A 20,020-nucleotide genomic window follows, 5' to 3' on the forward strand; every position below is an offset into this window, starting at 1 on the left:
GATATTATAAAAACTTTAAAACAGTATATTATATACGTCTAGTACAATGTAATTTACTTTGGATGTATCAGAGACTAAATGGTATGTAAGTTATAGGTTTTGAGGGTTGCAGTTTTACAGAGCAATCCAAAGGGAAATTTGGAAACGCATATAGCGTCCTCAGTTTTCCAGAAAGCTCCTCACTCACTAGCAGGATAGCAGGAATGGAAGCATCGCGTCGTGACGCTTAGCGACGCCGACGCTCACGTCGACGCGCGACGCCTTGTTATAATCAAATTTTGTCCATTGAATTATACGGAAAGCGTTGTGTTACAGCGTTGAATTAGTGAGGAGGTTTTATATGGGAAATTGGCGTCTTTAAAATATTTGTTAGGAAATAATTAATGTTAAGGATTAAAGTGTGCTTGATTGGCTAGATTGTAAACTAGCTGGAGAATATACAAAGTATCTAGAAATCTGGTTAATTTTATAGACAATTATAATATGTAATCTAAAACATCTATACCAATTCGCTGGCTATAAAAGATTCGTCGCTAATGTTTAAACTACAAGAAATATACTTAATTAACCAGGCTTTTTGGATACATGGTATTTCGATAAAGTCTGAACTTAATATTCCCAGTAGGTACTACACCTACAGGGTGTATCATTTTCGTGAGTTTTTAATTTAAAAGCGTAATTTGATTTTACCAGATAATTTTGCTTTAAAAATGAACTTGTGTCCCTCCTTCCCAACTTTTAGCAACTCCCCCTATCAATCTGAGGTATTGATATTTTTGATGCACTTGTCAATAATTGTACACGCAGAAACTAACGTGGAATATTCAATAAACGAAATTTGACTTCGAATAAATTATTTGATTATGTTGATTACATAATTTTAACCGGGCGACTATGTTAAAAAGTTAAATGATGCATTTTATTACTTTATACGGTGTGGCCCGAACTGTATTCCGGAAACTTTGGCAGCATATTCTGCAGATAAAAATAAGTAAAAAAGTTCGTCTAAATGTGTGTCCTAAAATGCTTAGTTTCGGAGATACAGGGTGTAGAAATTTCATTTTTATTTCGATTTTTTCCAAATAATATCAGAAGTAACATTAATATTTGGATGCAAATTGGTATCTGGGAGTTTTTTGACATGAGAAATTTGATTTTGATGTCAATATGACTCCTACTTATAGACTCCTACTATACTAATATGACTCCTACTACTAGTAGAGGGCGCCACCTACACATTTTTAACTGGTTTGAATACTAATAACTTTTCGTCCGTACCGGTATAAAACTACTGAGTAAAAACATATACATTTACGGCGTATAAATATATATATTTTTTAATATAACTAAGTTATATATAACTAAGCATTTTATAATATAACTAAGCATTTTAGGACATACATTTATACGAACTTTTTTACTTATTTTTATCTGCAGAATACGCTGCCGAAGTTTCCGGAATACAGTTCAGACCAGCCTGTATATGAAAATAAGTATAGTATACTATATTTGTAGAAAGTTCAGAACAAGACATATAAAATAATATACAAGGTATTCCTGAAAAAAAAACGTAAGTTATGGCCCAAACATTTCAAGAATGATCGTCCGGCGAATGAAGTCGCAGCGAAAATCTGGTTATGCCATTGAGTTGTACCTGAAAAACTCTATGGAACCCAGTTTTCGCCTTTTCGATAAGTTATAAGATAACCGAGATATAAAGGGGGCCAAAAAATGCAAAATTTCCAAATTTTCCCTGTATTTCAGAAACCAAAGGGGCTAGGACAAAGCTGTGTATAGCATCTTTAGTTTCATAAAAAAGTAGTACAGCAATGTAAAAACCGCATCTTTGTATGTCTCATAGACGAGAAACCCCATAAAACACATGAAAATGGGAAACCCTGTGTATAATAACCAACGTGTTGGTTACTAGTTACTATGTAATATAACCCATATCCTTTGATTACATTATTAAAACTGAGATGACTGTGATGTATGTGTGTATTTATTGGGAACTGTTATTGATTGATTATTGTATCTTCTTAAAATTTTTCAAGAACGAAGAAGTCTGCTGAACAAAACAGGCAATCTGAATAACACCAATTTTTAATAAAACACGCTTGTTAAGTCTTTTTCAAGAGCTTCTTAAAATTAACCGTCGAACTACTGTGTAACGAAATTTATGTATGGCGGTTGGTTTTAAATAGTTTAATAAAAAACATTAAACTTGAAACACCTAAAAACGTGTTTTAGTAAAATATTAATATTTAAACGACGTTTTACTAAGAACCATCCACAGATTCAATACTGTAATATTTTAAAAACAATTCGAATGACTTATCTTTTGGTTATTTTAATGAATGTTGTCATTTTAATGAGTAAAAATTGCAATTTTATAACGTCAAATAAAATTGTTTAACTTACCACTAATGGCATTTATCTGAAAGCTGCTGTTTCCAGGAATCAAACTGTATTTGATTGCTGCGTTGATGGCCGCATCCGCATCTGTCGCATGAATTCGGCCAACGAAAGTTCCCCTCGAAAGATTTTCCTCGATCTTGAATGAATACATCTCTTGCTTAAAAATAGGATCGTTATCGTTCACATCGAGTACTTCCACTGTCACCTGTGACGTAGCTGTGAGTGGAGGCAAGCCGTTGTCTGAAAATATTCATTTGAATGATACTTTAGATATATTAATATGGATTTTAATCACGTTCAAAACTACGTACTACAATAATAATACATCTAAAAAAAATAAAAAATACTACATCTAAACTACAATAAAACATTTCTCAACTACAGGTAGGGTAATACTATGTGTCAAATCCAATCCCTGATATTTATTTAGAACTTTCCTGACAGTATTTTTTTATACGAGATATGTATTCCACAATGCCACTTTTCAAGGGTCAACTTGTGTAATTTCTAAATATTCATACTACACACCGGCACGAAAACCGGCAGCTTAAACTTTTCAGTTTCTTTTCTATTTTAAAGTTTTATATATTGTGTTCCAGTGGACCGATATTGATGATTTTTTAAGCAATGTGTAGCTGAATTATTAGACTTTTTAGTGTCTTTAAATTAAAAACGAAAGTTGTAATCTGCCAATTATACGAGGGAAAACAAAATGTCCATACAAAATGTTGAATGTGAAAGTGTGAAACACCTTGTGGAGTATATATGTGTATAAAGTAAGGAATTTAAACATTATTCATCTAGGCGTATCTTCTCTAGATAATTTGTTTTTTAGTTCATCTCACTAGCTTTATTTTTTTTTGAGATATTCACTTTTGAAGAAGACACTAACATTTTTTCGTATTTTTACATTAAAACCATATAGTTGATTTTGGTCCTAGTCAACAGACCTATAAAATAGTATTTATGATTTATGTAATGCCACTGTCTTTGAAAAATCATATTATCATTGCCTGTTGGGCAGTTACTCTAGCAAAGTTGGTTTTAAGTCCAAAAGTTATAAATGAAAGCAGCAATAGCCGATACTTTCAGAACTTAAAACCATCTCTACTAAAGTAAACGTCAATAAACAATAATATGACTTTTTAACGACAGTGATATTACATAAACAGTAAACATGAGGACCCAAAATCAAAGGTATGCTTTCAGTGCTAAAATTGCTGTAAATCTTAAGTCTTATTCAAAAGCGAATATCTCCTATAAAAGTAAAGCTATTGAGACGAATCAAAAAACAAACTATCGAGAAAAGACGCACCTAGATGATTCTTTTCATTTTTAATTTAGAAAGAGATATTAAAAAGTCAAATAAGCTACATAAGCTACAAATTTCTTAAAAAATCATCAAAATCGGCCTACTAGAACAAAATATATTAACCTTTAAAATACATCAAAATTTTAAGGTGCCCGTTTTTCGTGCCGGTGAGTGTATTTACCATGTATTTACTGCATACAATCTCTAAGTTACAGAATATGTCTCTCAAAACTAATAACCTCCTAAATTAATAATTAAATAAATATTACCTTTGGCTGCTACTATTAAGTTATAATTTTCTCTGCTTTCTCGATCCAAGTTTCCTTTCAGATACAGCCATCCACTGTTTGGAAATATTCCAAACACCTGCTCATGTGATTCTTGTGAGTCATTACTCGCAACCAGTCGATACGTTATCCTCGCGTTATTTCCAGTATCCGCGTCAACGGCAGTGAACTGAGTTATCTGCAAAATATCAAAATTACAAGTCAGAAGTTTAAATCGTGTTCTTTTTGGATTTACTGATAATGTAGAGTAATTTCACAGGACGCCGCAATAGATTTGCCAACGAAAGAGATATTAACCGTTACATGTAAATACTTTATAGTTTGAAAGAAAAAGTTACTCTATACGCGAAGCCGGATAACTAGCACCTGTCATTCTTCTAAACTTTTACTTTTATTTTGTGACTGCACGAGGAAATTTCTAACTGCATGATATGTTTTATTTAAGCGACGTAGTTTATTATGTCTATTTTCTTCATTATTTCTTCCTTGAGCGTATTTTGTATTTGCTGAATGATTTACATATACCTATGCATATTTACGTCAAAATAACTGAAATTACTATTGTGTCTTAGAGCATTTTTAACTGTATTTACAGTGATTTCTTTTGTTCCACTTTTAACAGAGTTAAAATATTCGTTCATAAATTACAGTTTATGATCAAGATTTAATACATATGCCAAAAATGGTATCCGCTGTCTCACAGTTCCACAGTTACTCATTTGGTATAAACTATTTTCTTATAATGGGACACGGTATATATTAGTAGTATAGTTAGTAGTAATATATTTTTGCAGATTTCAAAAAATCTCTGATGTGCTCATTATTTATAATAATTAAATAATAAATAACAATAAAGTGAATAATATATACTATTTAATCTATTTTTGGATGAAAACATTAAAAGCAAAGTAAGTAAAAGGGATTCAAGTGTGAATGAAGTCCGACGAGCTATACAGAGTGTTACAAACTCGAGGTACGAGCATTGGTATCTTGAAAACCATATAATAGATACGAACATGGTTAAATTGGGACAAAGTTGTGCTTTGGGATGATCGCCAACATGCTATCAAAAAAGTTTAAAAATTTTCAAGGATTTCTGAGTTTTTTGAAAAAAAACTGTCATTACTTTTGAAAAAAAATTGAAAAAATAATTACGCGTTCTCATAACCACTTTTTTAAATTTTCAAATTAGCTAATAATTTCTGAGATACATAGACCAACTTGTTTATTTCAAATACTGATCTGCATTTTTTATTTCAAAGTTTGAAAGAATTCGGCCTCCTGAGTACAACGATATGCTACAATTAATATTTTCTTTTCTTTTAAGCACTTTAACAACACTATTTAAATTAATTTCAAGTCCGGCTCTGGCCTTTTAAATTATTTAACCTTATTATAATAATCGTAACAATATTGATGGGTGCTAATTATTAGCAATGATTAAGGAAAATAAAGCCAAATGGCAGATTCAAATAAGTTATATCCAGGTCAGTATTTTAAAGATATTATTTTTACCTTTATGTATTATGAAAATGAGACCTGAATGTAACGATCTAGTAATATACATAATACTAATCGTAATGTTTGCAAATAAATCAACTTGTACAAACCAGTTTCTAATGTTCTACATGTTCAAAAATTTCGAAATTATCACCTTCCCTAAAGCACAAATTTATTTTTCGTTCAATTTTATATATATATCCCAATCCGTATGTTCAATAGATCTTCTTATACTTCCGAATGCATTTTTACAAATTACTACACTTTTTTACAAATTTTTACACTTTTACAAATGACATCAAGTAATATGCCACCCAAAGAAAAATATTCCTTGGTTACAGGTTCAGGAACCTCGTGGTCCATTATACTGCTTCACCATTTCCAATCCATCTTTCGGGAAAATTATTTCATTGCTTATATTTTATTTATATTATTTATTTTATATTAGTTTTTCTTATTTTACTGTATTTGATTTTCCGTATTCAATGTTTTACCACACGTCATTGTTAAGTTTTAAAGCTCATTAGTACTGTTACTATGATTAATATTAAGATTATATATAAAGGGTGTTTCAAAACAAATGCGAAAAACTTCAGGGGGTGATTCCTTGTTCAAAATAAAGGGTAGTTTGCTTCATAAACGTTGGGTCAAAAGTCAACCATTAGGGAGATATTGCGGTACAAAGATGGCGGAAAAATAATGTTTTTATTTTTTATCTTGAAAAGGAAAAGAGATAGACTAATAAAATTTTATGGAAGCATTACTGTTATGAAAACACACTTTCTGGTAATTTTTTCAATTTTTTAAAATGAGTGAAAGGGGTTGAAATAAACTACCCCTATCATTCTTGTTAACGAAATTTAAAGAAAAATCTTATCAAACACATGCACACGAATTAATTTGGATAGTTTAGTTTGTTTAGAAACTTTTTTATCTCTTGTATTTTTTTGATAAAACTCACCGATTTGAAATTAAAAAATAAAATGTAAAGCATTACATGTCAGGACAAAAAACATTTTCTGATAAAGAATCTAGTGGGCTGCTGTAATTTTTTTAGGAAAAAATCTAATCGGCCGCTGTTACTTTTTAGGATGTTCCTAATATTATTTTATTTGACATTACTCTACTGCAATACGTTATTATCTAGATGATTATTATTATCGTTATTATCACTAGATTCTTAATCTAAAAATGTTTTTTGTCCTGACATGTAATGCTTTACATTTTATTTTTTAATTTCCAATCGGTGAGTTTTATCAAAAAAACACAAGAGGTAAAAAAGTTTCTAAACCAACCAGACTATCCAAATTAAAGCATTTGCATGTGTTTGATAAGATTTTTCTTTAAATTTCGTTAACAAGAATGATAGGGGTAGTTTATTTCAACCCCTTCCACTCATTTTAAAAAAGTAAAAAAATTACCTGAAAGTGTGTTTTCATAACAGTAATGCTTCCATAAAATTTCATTAGTCTATCTCTTTTCGTTTTCAAGATAAAAAATAAAACATTATTTTTCCGCCATCTTTGTACCGCGATATCTCCCTAATGGTTGACTTTTGACCCAACGTTTATAAAGCAAACTACCCTTTATTTTGAACAAGGAATCACCCCCTAAAGTTTTTCGCATTTGTTTTGAAACACCCTGTATATATAGATTACTTATTTAAAAAAAAACAGAGCCGGACTTTTTTTTCCATAACAAGGGGCCGCCCTCTGCCGGAGACACTGCGACCTGTGAAGCCTATTGTGTTTGTCCCCCTTCTATATCTGCATCCATTCTCCTATCCTTGTGACCTGCACTAGCTTATGCAGGTTGACAGGATGGGAGCATAGTTCCTCCGGTTCTAGCCTAGCTTCCCCAAGTAAAAAGTGTCGCTTGCGATCCAGAGCCTCGCAATGACATATTATGTGCTCCGCTGTTTCAGGATCTTTATCGCAGAGTCTGCAGCAAAGACTTCCTTGATACAGGTTGAGCTTGTTCAGGTAACACTTGACAGCCATGTGTCCTGTCAAGAGGCTTGTCGTAATCAGCACTTTATTCCTGCTAAGCATTAACAGTTCTTTTGCGGTTTTAGAGCTAGGTCCTTGGATAAAAACTTTGCCTATGCCCCTGTCTGTTTCTCCAATGGACATTGTGCTTTTCCCTGATCCAGAGTTTTAGTGCATTACGGGCCATACATCTGGGTATTCCCAGTACTTACTGGCTCTGGACCAAGATAGGAGCCGGACTTAAAATTTGTTTAAATAAATTGTGTTTAAGTGCCCGAAGCAAAATAAAAATATTAAGTGTGGCATATCATTATACTCAGGAGACCGAATTCTTTCAAGATGTGTAATAAAAAATGCTGGTCCGTAATTAAAAAAATTAAGCTGGCCTCTGTATTTTACAAATTATCAGCTAATTTGAAAATATAAATACTCAGGTAGCCAATATAAATACTAAAGTAGTCATGAGGACGCGGGATTAGTTTTAGAATTTTCTACAAATCCTTTTTGTCCATTTCGAAAAACAAGTATAAGAATAGTAAAGAAGTGAACTTACTTCTGAGTTTATTGGCAATGATTCCAAAACGCTCAAACTATATTGGTTCTTTTCAAAGACAGGAGGATTGTCGTTCATATCTTGCACCTCAACCAGAACGGTCAAGTTGGCTGATAAGGGAGGCACCCCCATATCGGTGGCCGTTATAACCAGTGTATGCCTCTGAACGCTCTCGTAGTCCAAATGCCTGGTCAACGTCAGATGGCCTAGTTTTGCGTCGATCTTGAACAGATCGGAACCGCTCTTCGCTAATTTGTAACGAACTATCCCGTTGGAGCCGCTGTCCTTGTCAGTGGCGTGGGCAGCGTAGAGTGGAACACCAATTTCTGCATTTTCCGGTACGGATATGTGGACTGTGGGTGATTCGAACTCGGGAGTGTTGTCGTTTACGTCGTCGATATCGATGTTGACCTGCGGGTAAAAATTGAAGAAAAATGCAAATTAGAAGAAAATTAATTGATATAATATAGTATATATGTTACGGTTAAAGGCCGATGTCCGGTTAAAGGTGGATTCTCACTATACCTTCCGTATCAGATACCATCCGTTACCCTTCCGTTTACATAAACTATATTATATCATGTAAATCAATAGGACAATGAACACTATCCGTTCCGTTTCCCTTCCATTCCATATCCTTTCCTTCCATACATTTTTTGGCGGACGGACTGAAGCGTATCGGAAACAGCGTTGTCAAAATCTTATATTTGTACCAGCTCTGTTAACATTTTGCTAATATTTATTTATTCTTTTACCTCTTAATTAAATCTATTAGGTACCTTTTTCAAAGATACAAATTTTTAAAATAAAACTTGTACATAAATACATAATAATATAAAAATAATATAAATATGATAATAATAATGATAATAAATAATGATATAAATTGTACAATAAAAAGTATGAAACTGATACGGAACGGTGCCGGCGTATAGCGTCAATACAATAAAAATACGGAACGAATATGGAATGGAAACGGAAGGTATAGCGAGATTCCACCTTAATGTCGGCATTAACAGGTTAATGTTTGGGTTTGGTTATGTTTTTGGTTGTTTTGTTGTGTGTAATTCTCGAGATATATATGTATTCTCGAGATTAACCGGGTAATGTCGACATTAACCGGACATCGGACCTTAACCGTAACATATACATAATAAAATTGCTAATGATATTTCACAGGAAGCAATTCACACTGTCACGCTTCTAAGCAGAATAAATTTTTGACTGATTAATCAATCAAGTATTAAAACTTGGTATTAGACCAATGACCGTCCTGTTCATTTTCGCAATTAATAACTTAAGTTATATATAACTTAAGTTCCGAGTTTCTATTTTATACACAGTATTAATTTCACATGAATTGACTTCCTGGTATGGAATTCATGATAAAATTATACAGGGTGTCCCAATACTCCATGGACATAGAAATATTACGTAAATTTGGAATTAAAATAAGTTCATTGGAGACAGTTTATCTCTATACAAAAATGCTTTATTTGTCCGCTAGAGGGCACCAAGCTTTAAAAAATAAAAACATTTTTAAGATATTTTAAGAATCGATAGTCCGATTTGAATGAGATTTGGGGTGCCTATGTTTTGCTAGGCGCTTTAACATTTGATTTAGACACAAATTAAGAAAATGTACGGGAAAGATGAAAACTACCCCTACCCCTATATAAATCTTAGTAGAAATATTTTCCAACTCCATCGAAGATTATCCTTCTAGTATTTTCTAAATTTATCTCCTGTAAAAAACGCCACCTCGCATACTTTTTGAGAAAAAAAAAATGTTTTTCCGAAACCGACAAACGAAGCACTTTAGTTAGTACAGAGGTAAATTCTGTGCAGCTAACTTATTTTGATTCAAAAAATACGCAGTAGTTCTATGTCCATGAAATATTAAAACTCCCTGTATATTTCGGAGGTTTTTTTTTAAATCTCAAAAAACTCTATGCGACGCGATGTTGTGTTTTTTTACAAGAGACAAAGATTTTGAAGAAAAATCAGTAAAATATTTCTACTAAAATATATGTAGGGTATAGGGGTGGAGGTAATTTTTACCCTTTCCGTACTTTTTCTTGTTGTTTTTATAAAAATCAAAAGTTCAAATGCCCCAATTCTCATTCAACTCAGACTATCGGTTCTTAAAAGATCTTAATGTATTTATTTTTTTAAAGTTTGATGCCCTCTAGCGGACAACCCAAGTATTTTTGTATAGAATTAAATTGTGTCTAGTGAAGTTATTTTTATTCCAAAAATACGTAGTATTTCTATATCTACGGAATATTTGGACACCCTGTATATTTATATTGTATTGCTCCAATTGATAATTTTATTTTACAGTCACTTTTATTATACTCTATAAATTTCATGTTTTGATGATATATAGAAGGTGTTATTTCTATGTGGTTTCAGCAAAATTAACCAAAACATTTTCTATTAAGAGGAATATAGAACATAGATAAAGTAGAATATAGAAAATAGATAAAACAGTTAATTAAAAATGGGCCAAAAACTGTTAAAACTGTAGTTAGCAAGTTTTAAATATTAAAAAACATATACATTTATAATAGTTAAAATAAATACATGTATTTTAACTATTTTGTATGCAACCTCACCAGGCACTTAAAAGTGATTAATAGATAAAGCCGTATGCACATTCTGTCAATCCGAATTGCTGATGACATTCTCTATCAGTGCGATAACCTGGCAAATGTGCGGCTCTGATAAGCCATTAGAAAAGAGATATATAAGGTTCAATCTACAAGTTATTAGTCTTTGCAAAAAGAACGGAATTGGAGACTGCAATGGAACAATCTACAGATAAGTTAAGAAGAGATTTTTATAGATAATAATTAAAAATATAACTTAGATTCATAACTACCTGTGTATGACCATATACTGGTGGATTTCCGCTAGTAGCTTGAATATTGAGCAACACTGCCGATCTTTTTTCATGATCCAATATTCCTGAAACTGTGATTGTTCCCGTCGCTGGATCAATGCTGAATAAGCCGTCTGGGTCTCCGGAGTAAATAGAAAATCTAACGGTACTTTTTCCTGCAAAAAAAATGTAAATTAGTTATATTATTATGTTAATTATTGATTATAAGATTTAATTATTTATATATAATAGAAAGACCATTGATCAGAGTGATCGCATGAACTACTTTAACTAGTATATTTAATAATAAATAAAATAAATGCCTTTATTGTCAAAAAATTTTTCAATTTGTAGACAAAGGTAAACTAACAAACAAAGTAAAAAAACAAGGTACACAAACAAACAAACAAAAGATAATACAAAACATTATACAAATAATATTGTCAGTCTTATTGTTAAAATAAACATTTATAAATGTTTATAATGTCAAAGAACAAAAAAATTAAAATAATATTAAGATGGTAGTGCTTAGGATACAAAATTGTTTTATGACCAGTTTTATATCTACACTATACAAATAACTTGACCAAGTCAGAGTATATATACAATACCATATTAGCAGATGTTAGCTGCACATGTTAGCTGAAAAACCATCAAGCAGAATTCATCGACGATCATCAAACTGCAGAACACAAGCGATGATATTCAGAACTGGGCAAATAAAAAGATGAATCAGACTTAAGGTGTTGACGTCTCTCCACATTAGTTTTAGATATCGTATATCGTATTAAAATAGAAGAGATCCATTAGACTAGACATGATTTTAGATGCAAAATATAAATGGTAAGAACGTACAAAGAAGAAGCGTAAGGGACTCAGATATGTTTCTAAGTTCAATGCACAATAAACTAATCATTTACAATCAGATCCCTAACGGGTTTACGACATTCATGGCGACTTAAGACATTTAATTGGGAGTATGTACGACTGAAAGCACCGTCAAATATTCAAGTGTCGCACAATGCATGGCTGATGCTCTATAATATGTCCAAAATGATGACCTTAATAGAGATCTCAGGATAGAGAATTATTTTCCTTCTATTATAAAACAAATCAAACGCTTTGCTGCGAAACATGAAAAACGTCCATTATCATCCCAACATTGATATTCTTCTGCTCAACAATGAGAATATCCTCCGCCTCCCGAGAGAAGAGCACAAGAGTGATTTTTTGAGTGGTACAGCAGTGGGTACTGTTATGTAAAACCGAGAAAGGCAAAAGGATAAATCTTCTTGACCATTGGATGAAGAATATTATCTATGCATTTAGTTTTAAGAAATTTGTTATGATTGAAAATGCCAAAACACATAAATTTATTAAAAGGCCACCAATTGACTATAAATATTTTTTGTTAGATAGAAGCCCATAAAGCCACAAGTTCACTAAAAGGAAAGAAATCAATGTGCACTTAACACTTGTACTAGCATCTCAAACAACAGATATTTAATTAAATGTCAAATAAACTTCGCTTACAGGATAAATACGAATAATTTATCGCAAGATATGTTCGCTTCTTCTTTTGCAATAAAATAAATATTAAACGTCAAAGCCGAATTAAGTGTGCTTATAAATCTGAAACCGCGTGTTAATAGATGTTTTTATATCGTTCGTCAGATTTTCACACATCCATATTAAAATATTTTTAATGGCAAGAGCTTTATGGCATTTTTGTTTGTTTAGATAAAAAGAATGTGCTAAATTCCTGGAAAATGAATACTTTATAACTGTGTTATAATATTTGAGACTTTATGCTAATTATGAAGAATTTATGATATTTTGTTAACTTTTTTTTCACTAAATACAGTATGATCTTCTGCCGCGCAAAATCTCAAAAACAGCATTTGTTTTTAAATTTATAACTTTTTTTATATTTTGGTTCACTCTCCTATCACCTGGTATTTAAACGAGATTGACATTATTTTTTGTCTGAGAGATATACCCGGTGACCACTTCTCAAATTGTCATTCTGTAATACATTTTATAATAACATTATATTGTTTAATAAGAGTATTGTAGGCATATTATAAATCTTTACTCTTTTTACAAAATTATAATCATGTATTGCTATCTTTTTCCAAGATTTTTTTTTACCAAGCTGTATATAATTATATCACCTTTTATTCGTACACTCAAGTTTTTTATAAACTTTAGTATTAGGCATATTAGGCAGGGTTAATCGAGGGGTTGTTTTCTTACCCCTAACTTTAAAACACCCGGTGCAATAATTTCGTCTGTAAATTTTCTTAAAATATAATTTTACGCTCAGAACCATGACTTCTGAGCATTTTGTTCTTTGATACATGTCAATACATGATTTGGTTAATTTTTAAAAACGAAATGATCTGATAACGATCAATTTGCAATTTTTTTAATTATCATTACTTTTTGATGTAATTTTTTAATATGACGAGATGGTTTTGGTGACTATTGTCGGGACGTCATATTACATCCTGCCTTGGATACTATCTTGGATATTCTATATTAAATTAAAAAAAAAACGTTAAGACTACCGATACAGTCCGGGTTTTAATAAACATTAATAACAATAACATAACTAACGCTATTAAAGAAAACATCTGCAATACTCAAGTATACAAACAGAAAAAAAATTGTAAAAAATAGCCTAATACTTTGCAGTATTGCCGTCCTTGGCTACTATAACTGTCTGTATACGTCCGTTCATACTATCATTGAGGCTGCATATGTATATCATATTGCGTTATGTTTTCCCATTCTTCTTTAAGGACCAAGCGAAGTTCATTTAATGAAGCTGGTACTGCTTCGCGACCTCTAACTCTCCAGATGGGCAGTTCATAGTAGTATCACAGTTCTTTCAATCAACGGTAGTATATACACACAATAATCACTAAAGCCACCTTGTCATGTTGAAAAATAACTTCAAAAAAGAAATGATTGATTGTTGGTATAGAAAAAAATGCAAATTGTTGGTTGCAAGCTCACTTTGCTCTTAAAAATTAACCAAGGTATGTATTGATATGATTCAAAAAACAAAATGCTCAGAAGACGTGGTTCTGACCGTAAAATTATATTTTAGGAAAATTTACAAACGACATTATTGCACAGGGTGTTTTAAAATTAGCGTAAAAAAACAACCCCTCGATTAACCCTGTATAATATGCCAAACAATAAAGTTTATAAAAAACTAAGTTTACGAATAAAAGATGATATAATTACATTCAGTTTGCTAAAAAATTCATAAAAACAGAGCTAAAAATAACAAAAATATAACACTTTAAATTTTACTAAAATTTTCTCCATGTCGTTTTTTTGTATCTGAGTGTAGGTATATGTTCAAACATGACAATATGTTTGTATCTAATGTCTATACCTTCAAAATAGATATATTTTTTATTTTTCAGTGTTGGTAAATCTATGTGGTATTATTTGAGCCGATGCGATCTTTAAAAGGGCATCCGATCTCGGCCGATCTTCCTCATCAGATCGTCAGGTCGCGTCACACGAACTTGTTCGCTGTCTTCGCCATTCCCATGGTCCGCGAAATTTAAGCCTTTTCGTGTCCCCAGTTCCAATTTGAATAGCCGACCAGTTCGGCCTGACAGCCGAGTAAATCCTGAATACAATGGCCATATTTTTCAGTTAGCATACTCCCAAAATGTCGTTTTTTTCCGATTCAAAAGGCTGTGGCACATGCATCCCTCCAAAATAATTGCCTCTTTCACGTTGCTCGCTCCTTTGTTTATTCTGTCACAATCAAAACGCGACTCCTTTGCCTAAATGCTAATAAGGGCAGAAGAAACACGAAACTATTTATTGCCGCTCTTATTATATTTAATTAGGGGAACCCTTTTCTCTTCCGAGCTATTCGCAAATTTCCTCCTTGCTTTGTTTTTGGTCGGTATAGTTTTCGTTCAATTCGATGGTGGCCCACCACTAAATGCAAAAGGACAGGAAAAACAGTATCTTATGTATATGCCGCTGCCACTGGACTAAATTCTGAGATCCCCTCTTAGAGAAGTACACTACTTTTAATAAAAAGAAACTCTCTAAAAAATATTTAAGTTAAAATAAAATAATTGTAACACTCCTCTAAAAAAGTTAAAATAAAATAATTGTCACCATAATAATTACAAAATAAAATGCAAAATATCTTAAAATTTTAAGATTTAATGTTTATCAAGTTAAAAATGTCGGGTTGGTAAAACATAAACAAGGTTTCTAACTCACACAGATTTCAGCAAAACTGCTGCTTTGATTGAAGGTATCACCGTCAAAAACATAAACAGTTTTGAACATCTTAGTGTACTTCTTCCTCTGTATTTGCTTGGTTCCATCCAATGTTGGGAATAACCCACTTCTATGTATTGATCTCTAGCTAATATCATCCATTATCTTCCCGCCACTGTTCTAACCTTTTTGACCCATCTCTTTTATGATCGGCCTTGTGGGTCTCTATAGTATGATTTTTTGGGACTATCGGCATCGGTCTGGATCCTGTCGCGCCACATGTCCTATCCATTGTAACTTCAGGCTTGCAACTCCTTTCAAAACATCTATTACTTTGATTTTTCACGTATATGGGTGTTGATAGTCGATATATTCTAAGTCAAGCCAGTTTTTTGGTACCACGTACCTCTCGACATTTACATTTCATGTGGTTTCTTCGCGTACAAATATATGTAAATATTCCATGTTAAAATGTTATAATTTCATTTACATCAAGACGAATTTGATATTTTGAACTGCAGTGCCGCATTTTGTTACTCAGGGTTATTCTCCCCTCTGGATTATTCTCATGATTCTCCTCATAGCTATTTGTGCAATTCGTAGTTGTTCTGCTGTTTTTAGGATTATTGCCATTGTTTCTAAGACATACATAGTCACAGGCTGGATGCTGCTCTTGTATGATTTTTTTCTTTAGGTTGGTGGGCACCTTTTTATCGTTGAGAATATCTATCATGTTTCATGACAAATGGACTATCTTTTTTTGGTCTACGTTTAAAATGATGACGTTGTCTATGGTACTGTTGTAGTTATTTTGCTTATGTAATTATTTTAGCATTATGCAACTTTTTATAGCCTATTTTTTCTGGGATTGGTCATAATGAATATAATGAAGATTTCGATAACAGTAACAAAATAACTATTCAAAAATTAAACAATTAATGAAAGTTTTTAAATAAATAATATAACTTAAATATTGATAAGAAGTAATATTTTCTAGCTATAATCTAAATAATTTTCTGACGACGAAAATGGTTTTACCTATTTATTTTCTTCAAAACCAATTCCTGGAATACGTATGTTAAATGGAACGTACAACATTTAGTAGTGTATTTTCTAAGGAAGCTGTCTTTACCGATACTATTTAGTATTGAGTTATGACCATTACTTATTAAACTTGTACCCGCAAGTGCTTTTAGTTGTACCACAACCATAAACATTCTGACTATGTATATTGTTTGGTTTCGCGTCCAATAATTTTAACTTATGATTTTAGTAGATAAATATTGGGTTTGATAATCATTGAGTTTATAAATTTAATTATCTAAAAGATAATTGATTAATAAATATAATTTCATCAATTAAAAGATGACCTGTATTAAATTTAAAGTAATAGTGTAAAATATTAGTCTATTCTTTAAATAATTGCTAAAATTTCTGGTACTGCAAGCTTTAAAAACACAAGACAGTCAGCCAGCAGATCTATTGTATAATACATAAAAGATTATTAAAATTAGGTCTTCCTAATTTCACATTTTTTGATAATTTTTCCTAAATAAATCAGAAGAACCAATATAATGCACAACACTGTTAACATATTTTTCATGTTATTTGTTTGGTGTCTGTACGAATCTAGACAAAAACTGTGAAGTGAATTTGAATTGAATTCATTTGAAGTGAATTGAGTTGAAAAACAAAAATGGGTTGAAAGCATGTTTTATATCTTTTAATTTAAATGGAACACCCAGTATATTATTCCGATATTCAATAGAGAATGCATGTCTCTTCAAAATACTATTAAGGTTGCCTAACCCTCAAACAAAGATTTTCCTAGATATTTTCATTTACATAATTTGATCTGAGTAGATATTTTTTATTAGATCAAATGTAGGTGGCTGTGATATATCTGACGTTACTTTAACATAGCTGTCTAATTAGTCCAACTTTAACAACCAGTTATTATTTTGTGTTAGTTAAAACAAAAAAAAATCTCAGAAATTTGCCGAAAATGCAAATTTATCCTACATTAAAGAGAATTGATATGATTCTATTAGTTGGTGAATGCAGTGTGCATTCACCAATTAATAGAATACTTAAATGCCACCTTACAGATCTCTTGTGTGTTCCCTTTTTTGAATTATAGCGGGTTATAACTGATCATACAGTCTCAATGCTTTGACAAAAGCCAGTATCTCAGACGGCTCCACAGAGGCTATTATACAATAACTGTCTACTCAACATGTTGTGTATTTTTTTGTCAATAACATGTATTGATTATTTCCATTCTAAATATCTTGAAAACGTTTTCTCGTAGCGAATTCTACCAAGAGACTTATTTTACGTAAAAGTGACGAAAATGTACACTTTTCTACTCGATAGTTTTATACAGGTACGGACAAAAAATTTTACTCTTAAAAAACATGTAGGTGGCGCCCCCAACAAGTAGAAGTCGTGTTGACACCTAAATCAAATTTATCAAACCAAAAACACACAGGGGCCAGTTTCTATCCGAATATCGACTATACTTACTTATTTTTATCTGCAGAATATACTGCCGAAGTTTCCCGAATACAATTCGGTACATAAAGTACTTTTTAGAGAAATTACTATTGTCCCAAATTTTTTGAATTCTTCCATATGTATTTATAGCTATGCCAAAAGAAGTAGTTCACGGTGGACATCCTTTATACAGTCGTAATTTTTCTTATGAGAAGATATATATTTGTCGATTATTTATAGCCCAGTCAGTCATACTGTCTGATCGAGAGAAGAACTAAACGATCTGTTGTAGTTCTTTTGTGCGTTGCCTCGTCCTCGAACAATATCGGCTAGGAATCAAGACATGACTCAGGCTATTTGAAAAATTACATACAGCGGCATACGCCCACTGCAGAATAATAACCGTTAAGTCTATAGTTTCTCCGATGTACAAAATCCAGCATTGTACACTCCTAGACAATGAATGTTTAAAAAAGCACATTCTTGGATAACAGCGTATAAAAGACTGAGAGCTGACTAAGTTGACTAAGCTGACTACTTGTAAACATTTTTGATTGTTGCTATTTGTAAGCTATTATATTTTTATTAAATCATCTTACATTATATACCGGGTGCGTCTCAAAAATGGCTCACCCCTAAATCTTTTTTTTTCAGATAAAAAAACCGTGATTTGGTATGTTTGTATATGACATAAATGATTGATTGACGCATTCAATTGTTTTCGGTCACTTCCTGTTTAACCGGAAATTACTACAACTTTTTGTTTTTAAATGGTACTCTCGGTATTCTTTTCGATAGAAAATGACACTGAATAAAATTTCCTACATATCATATGTCAACTTTTGACATTATCACATATGATTTATTCGACACCGTTGTAACATGTGGTTTATAACGAAAATTTGACGCTAAATACCAAGTGTGTGGTACCAAATTATTTGTAAAAAATGCTTTTTCCAAATATGCTAATGACACATACTCGTTCCATTTGAAAAAATTGAGATATGATTAAAAATAAGATTTGGGCATCTTTTAACCGACAAGGATAAGACGCTAAAAACATTAGACGATCAAAACTATCTTTCCAAGGCCCCTTGATTAAAAATTATGTATAAACACACCCATGGCACTCTAGATTGAAATTTTAAATACGTTATTTTTAAAATGTTTTTTAAACAAATATTTCAAGTTGGTTTCGTTTTTTAATTGCTGTTGGATACAGCATTTAAAGAACAAAACTAAAATGGGAGGAATGCTATAGATTCTTAATCTCTCTTATATACATAAGAGAGATTAAGAAATTGAAAACATACAATAGTGGACGAGATAAAGAGCAGACAACTTATATGGTACGGGTATGTCCAAAAAATGACAAAAATGAGAATCCCAAAGCAAATCATAAACTGGAAACCTACAGGAAGAAGAAAACCGGATAGACCGAGAAGAAGTTGGTAGGAAGGGATTGGACACTTTTATGAAGGAAAGACTCTCGGAGACGGTGCGTGGAGAGGCAAACAGGCATGTAGAGATGGCATCGGAAGACGTAGAACGTTTTAAACCGATTAATATACAAGGTGTCCCAGGCTGAGCGTGCATTAGAAGTTTCTAGAGAACCACAATATCTAGATTGGAGATTTTTTGCACATCATTGTTTTACAACGAGATCTATCGATTAAATGCGGCCATTATTATAAGACATTCGAACAATTTAATTTTTGAAATAGGTAGCCACATATTTTCTCTTTATGGCACAGTGGCTATGGTAATCACTAAATTTGACATTTAAGCTATAAACATATTTTTGACAGGCAGTTTTTTTCGTTCAAAAATTTTAAATATTTTTTTTCTCAAAAACTGTTAATGTTAGATATAGAGTATTTAATATCAAAATTCATAAATTACAGAGAATTTAAGTACATAATAAAAAATGGGGGCACCCATTTAAAATAAGAAAGTTGCTGTCAACTTCCGGTATTTCCGGAAGTGCCGCCATATTGAAAATATTTTTAATCGATAGATCTCGTTGTGAAACTATGATGTGAAAAAAATCTCCGAGCTAGATGTTGTAGTTCTCTAGAAACTTCTAATGCATGCTCAGCCTGGGACACTCTGTATATCAGAAAATTGTAAAAGATCTACTTCAATTACATATTGTTGAACTCGCTGATAAAGAACTCAAAGAATTGGAGTATAAGAATGGATGGAGCAGTAGTAGGAAATAGATGAAGATTTAGTCCTGGCACCATAGGTGTTAACAATGTCTTACAATAGCAAGTGATCTTAGAAAATTGAAAAAAGAAGTTTCAAAATAAATCA

The 20,020-nt window shown here is 31.9% G+C and overlaps 1 protein-coding gene across 4 annotated transcripts in view; it reads right to left on the reverse strand.

Annotated features, from left to right (window-relative positions):
- Positions 1-20,020, reverse strand: part of LOC115877355 (protein dachsous) — a 569,521-nt gene that overhangs the window by 34,534 nt on the left and 514,967 nt on the right. For all 4 annotated transcript variants that reach the window (XM_030893496.1, XM_030893497.1, XM_030893500.1 and 1 more), the window contains 4 exons: positions 10,943-11,118; positions 8,059-8,469; positions 4,000-4,195; positions 2,422-2,658 (listed from right to left, as the gene is read on the reverse strand). In XM_030893496.1, coding sequence (XP_030749356.1) covers positions 2,422-2,658; positions 4,000-4,195; positions 8,059-8,469; positions 10,943-11,118 — 1,020 coding nt within the window. The remainder of the gene's footprint in view (positions 1-2,421; positions 2,659-3,999; positions 4,196-8,058; positions 8,470-10,942; positions 11,119-20,020) is intronic.

Source organism: Sitophilus oryzae, unplaced genomic scaffold, assembly GCF_002938485.1.
Source record: "Sitophilus oryzae breed Bouriz unplaced genomic scaffold, Soryzae_2.0 scaffold_1447_pilon_pilon, whole genome shotgun sequence".
Classification (NCBI taxonomy): Eukaryota; Metazoa; Arthropoda; class Insecta; order Coleoptera; family Curculionidae; genus Sitophilus; species Sitophilus oryzae.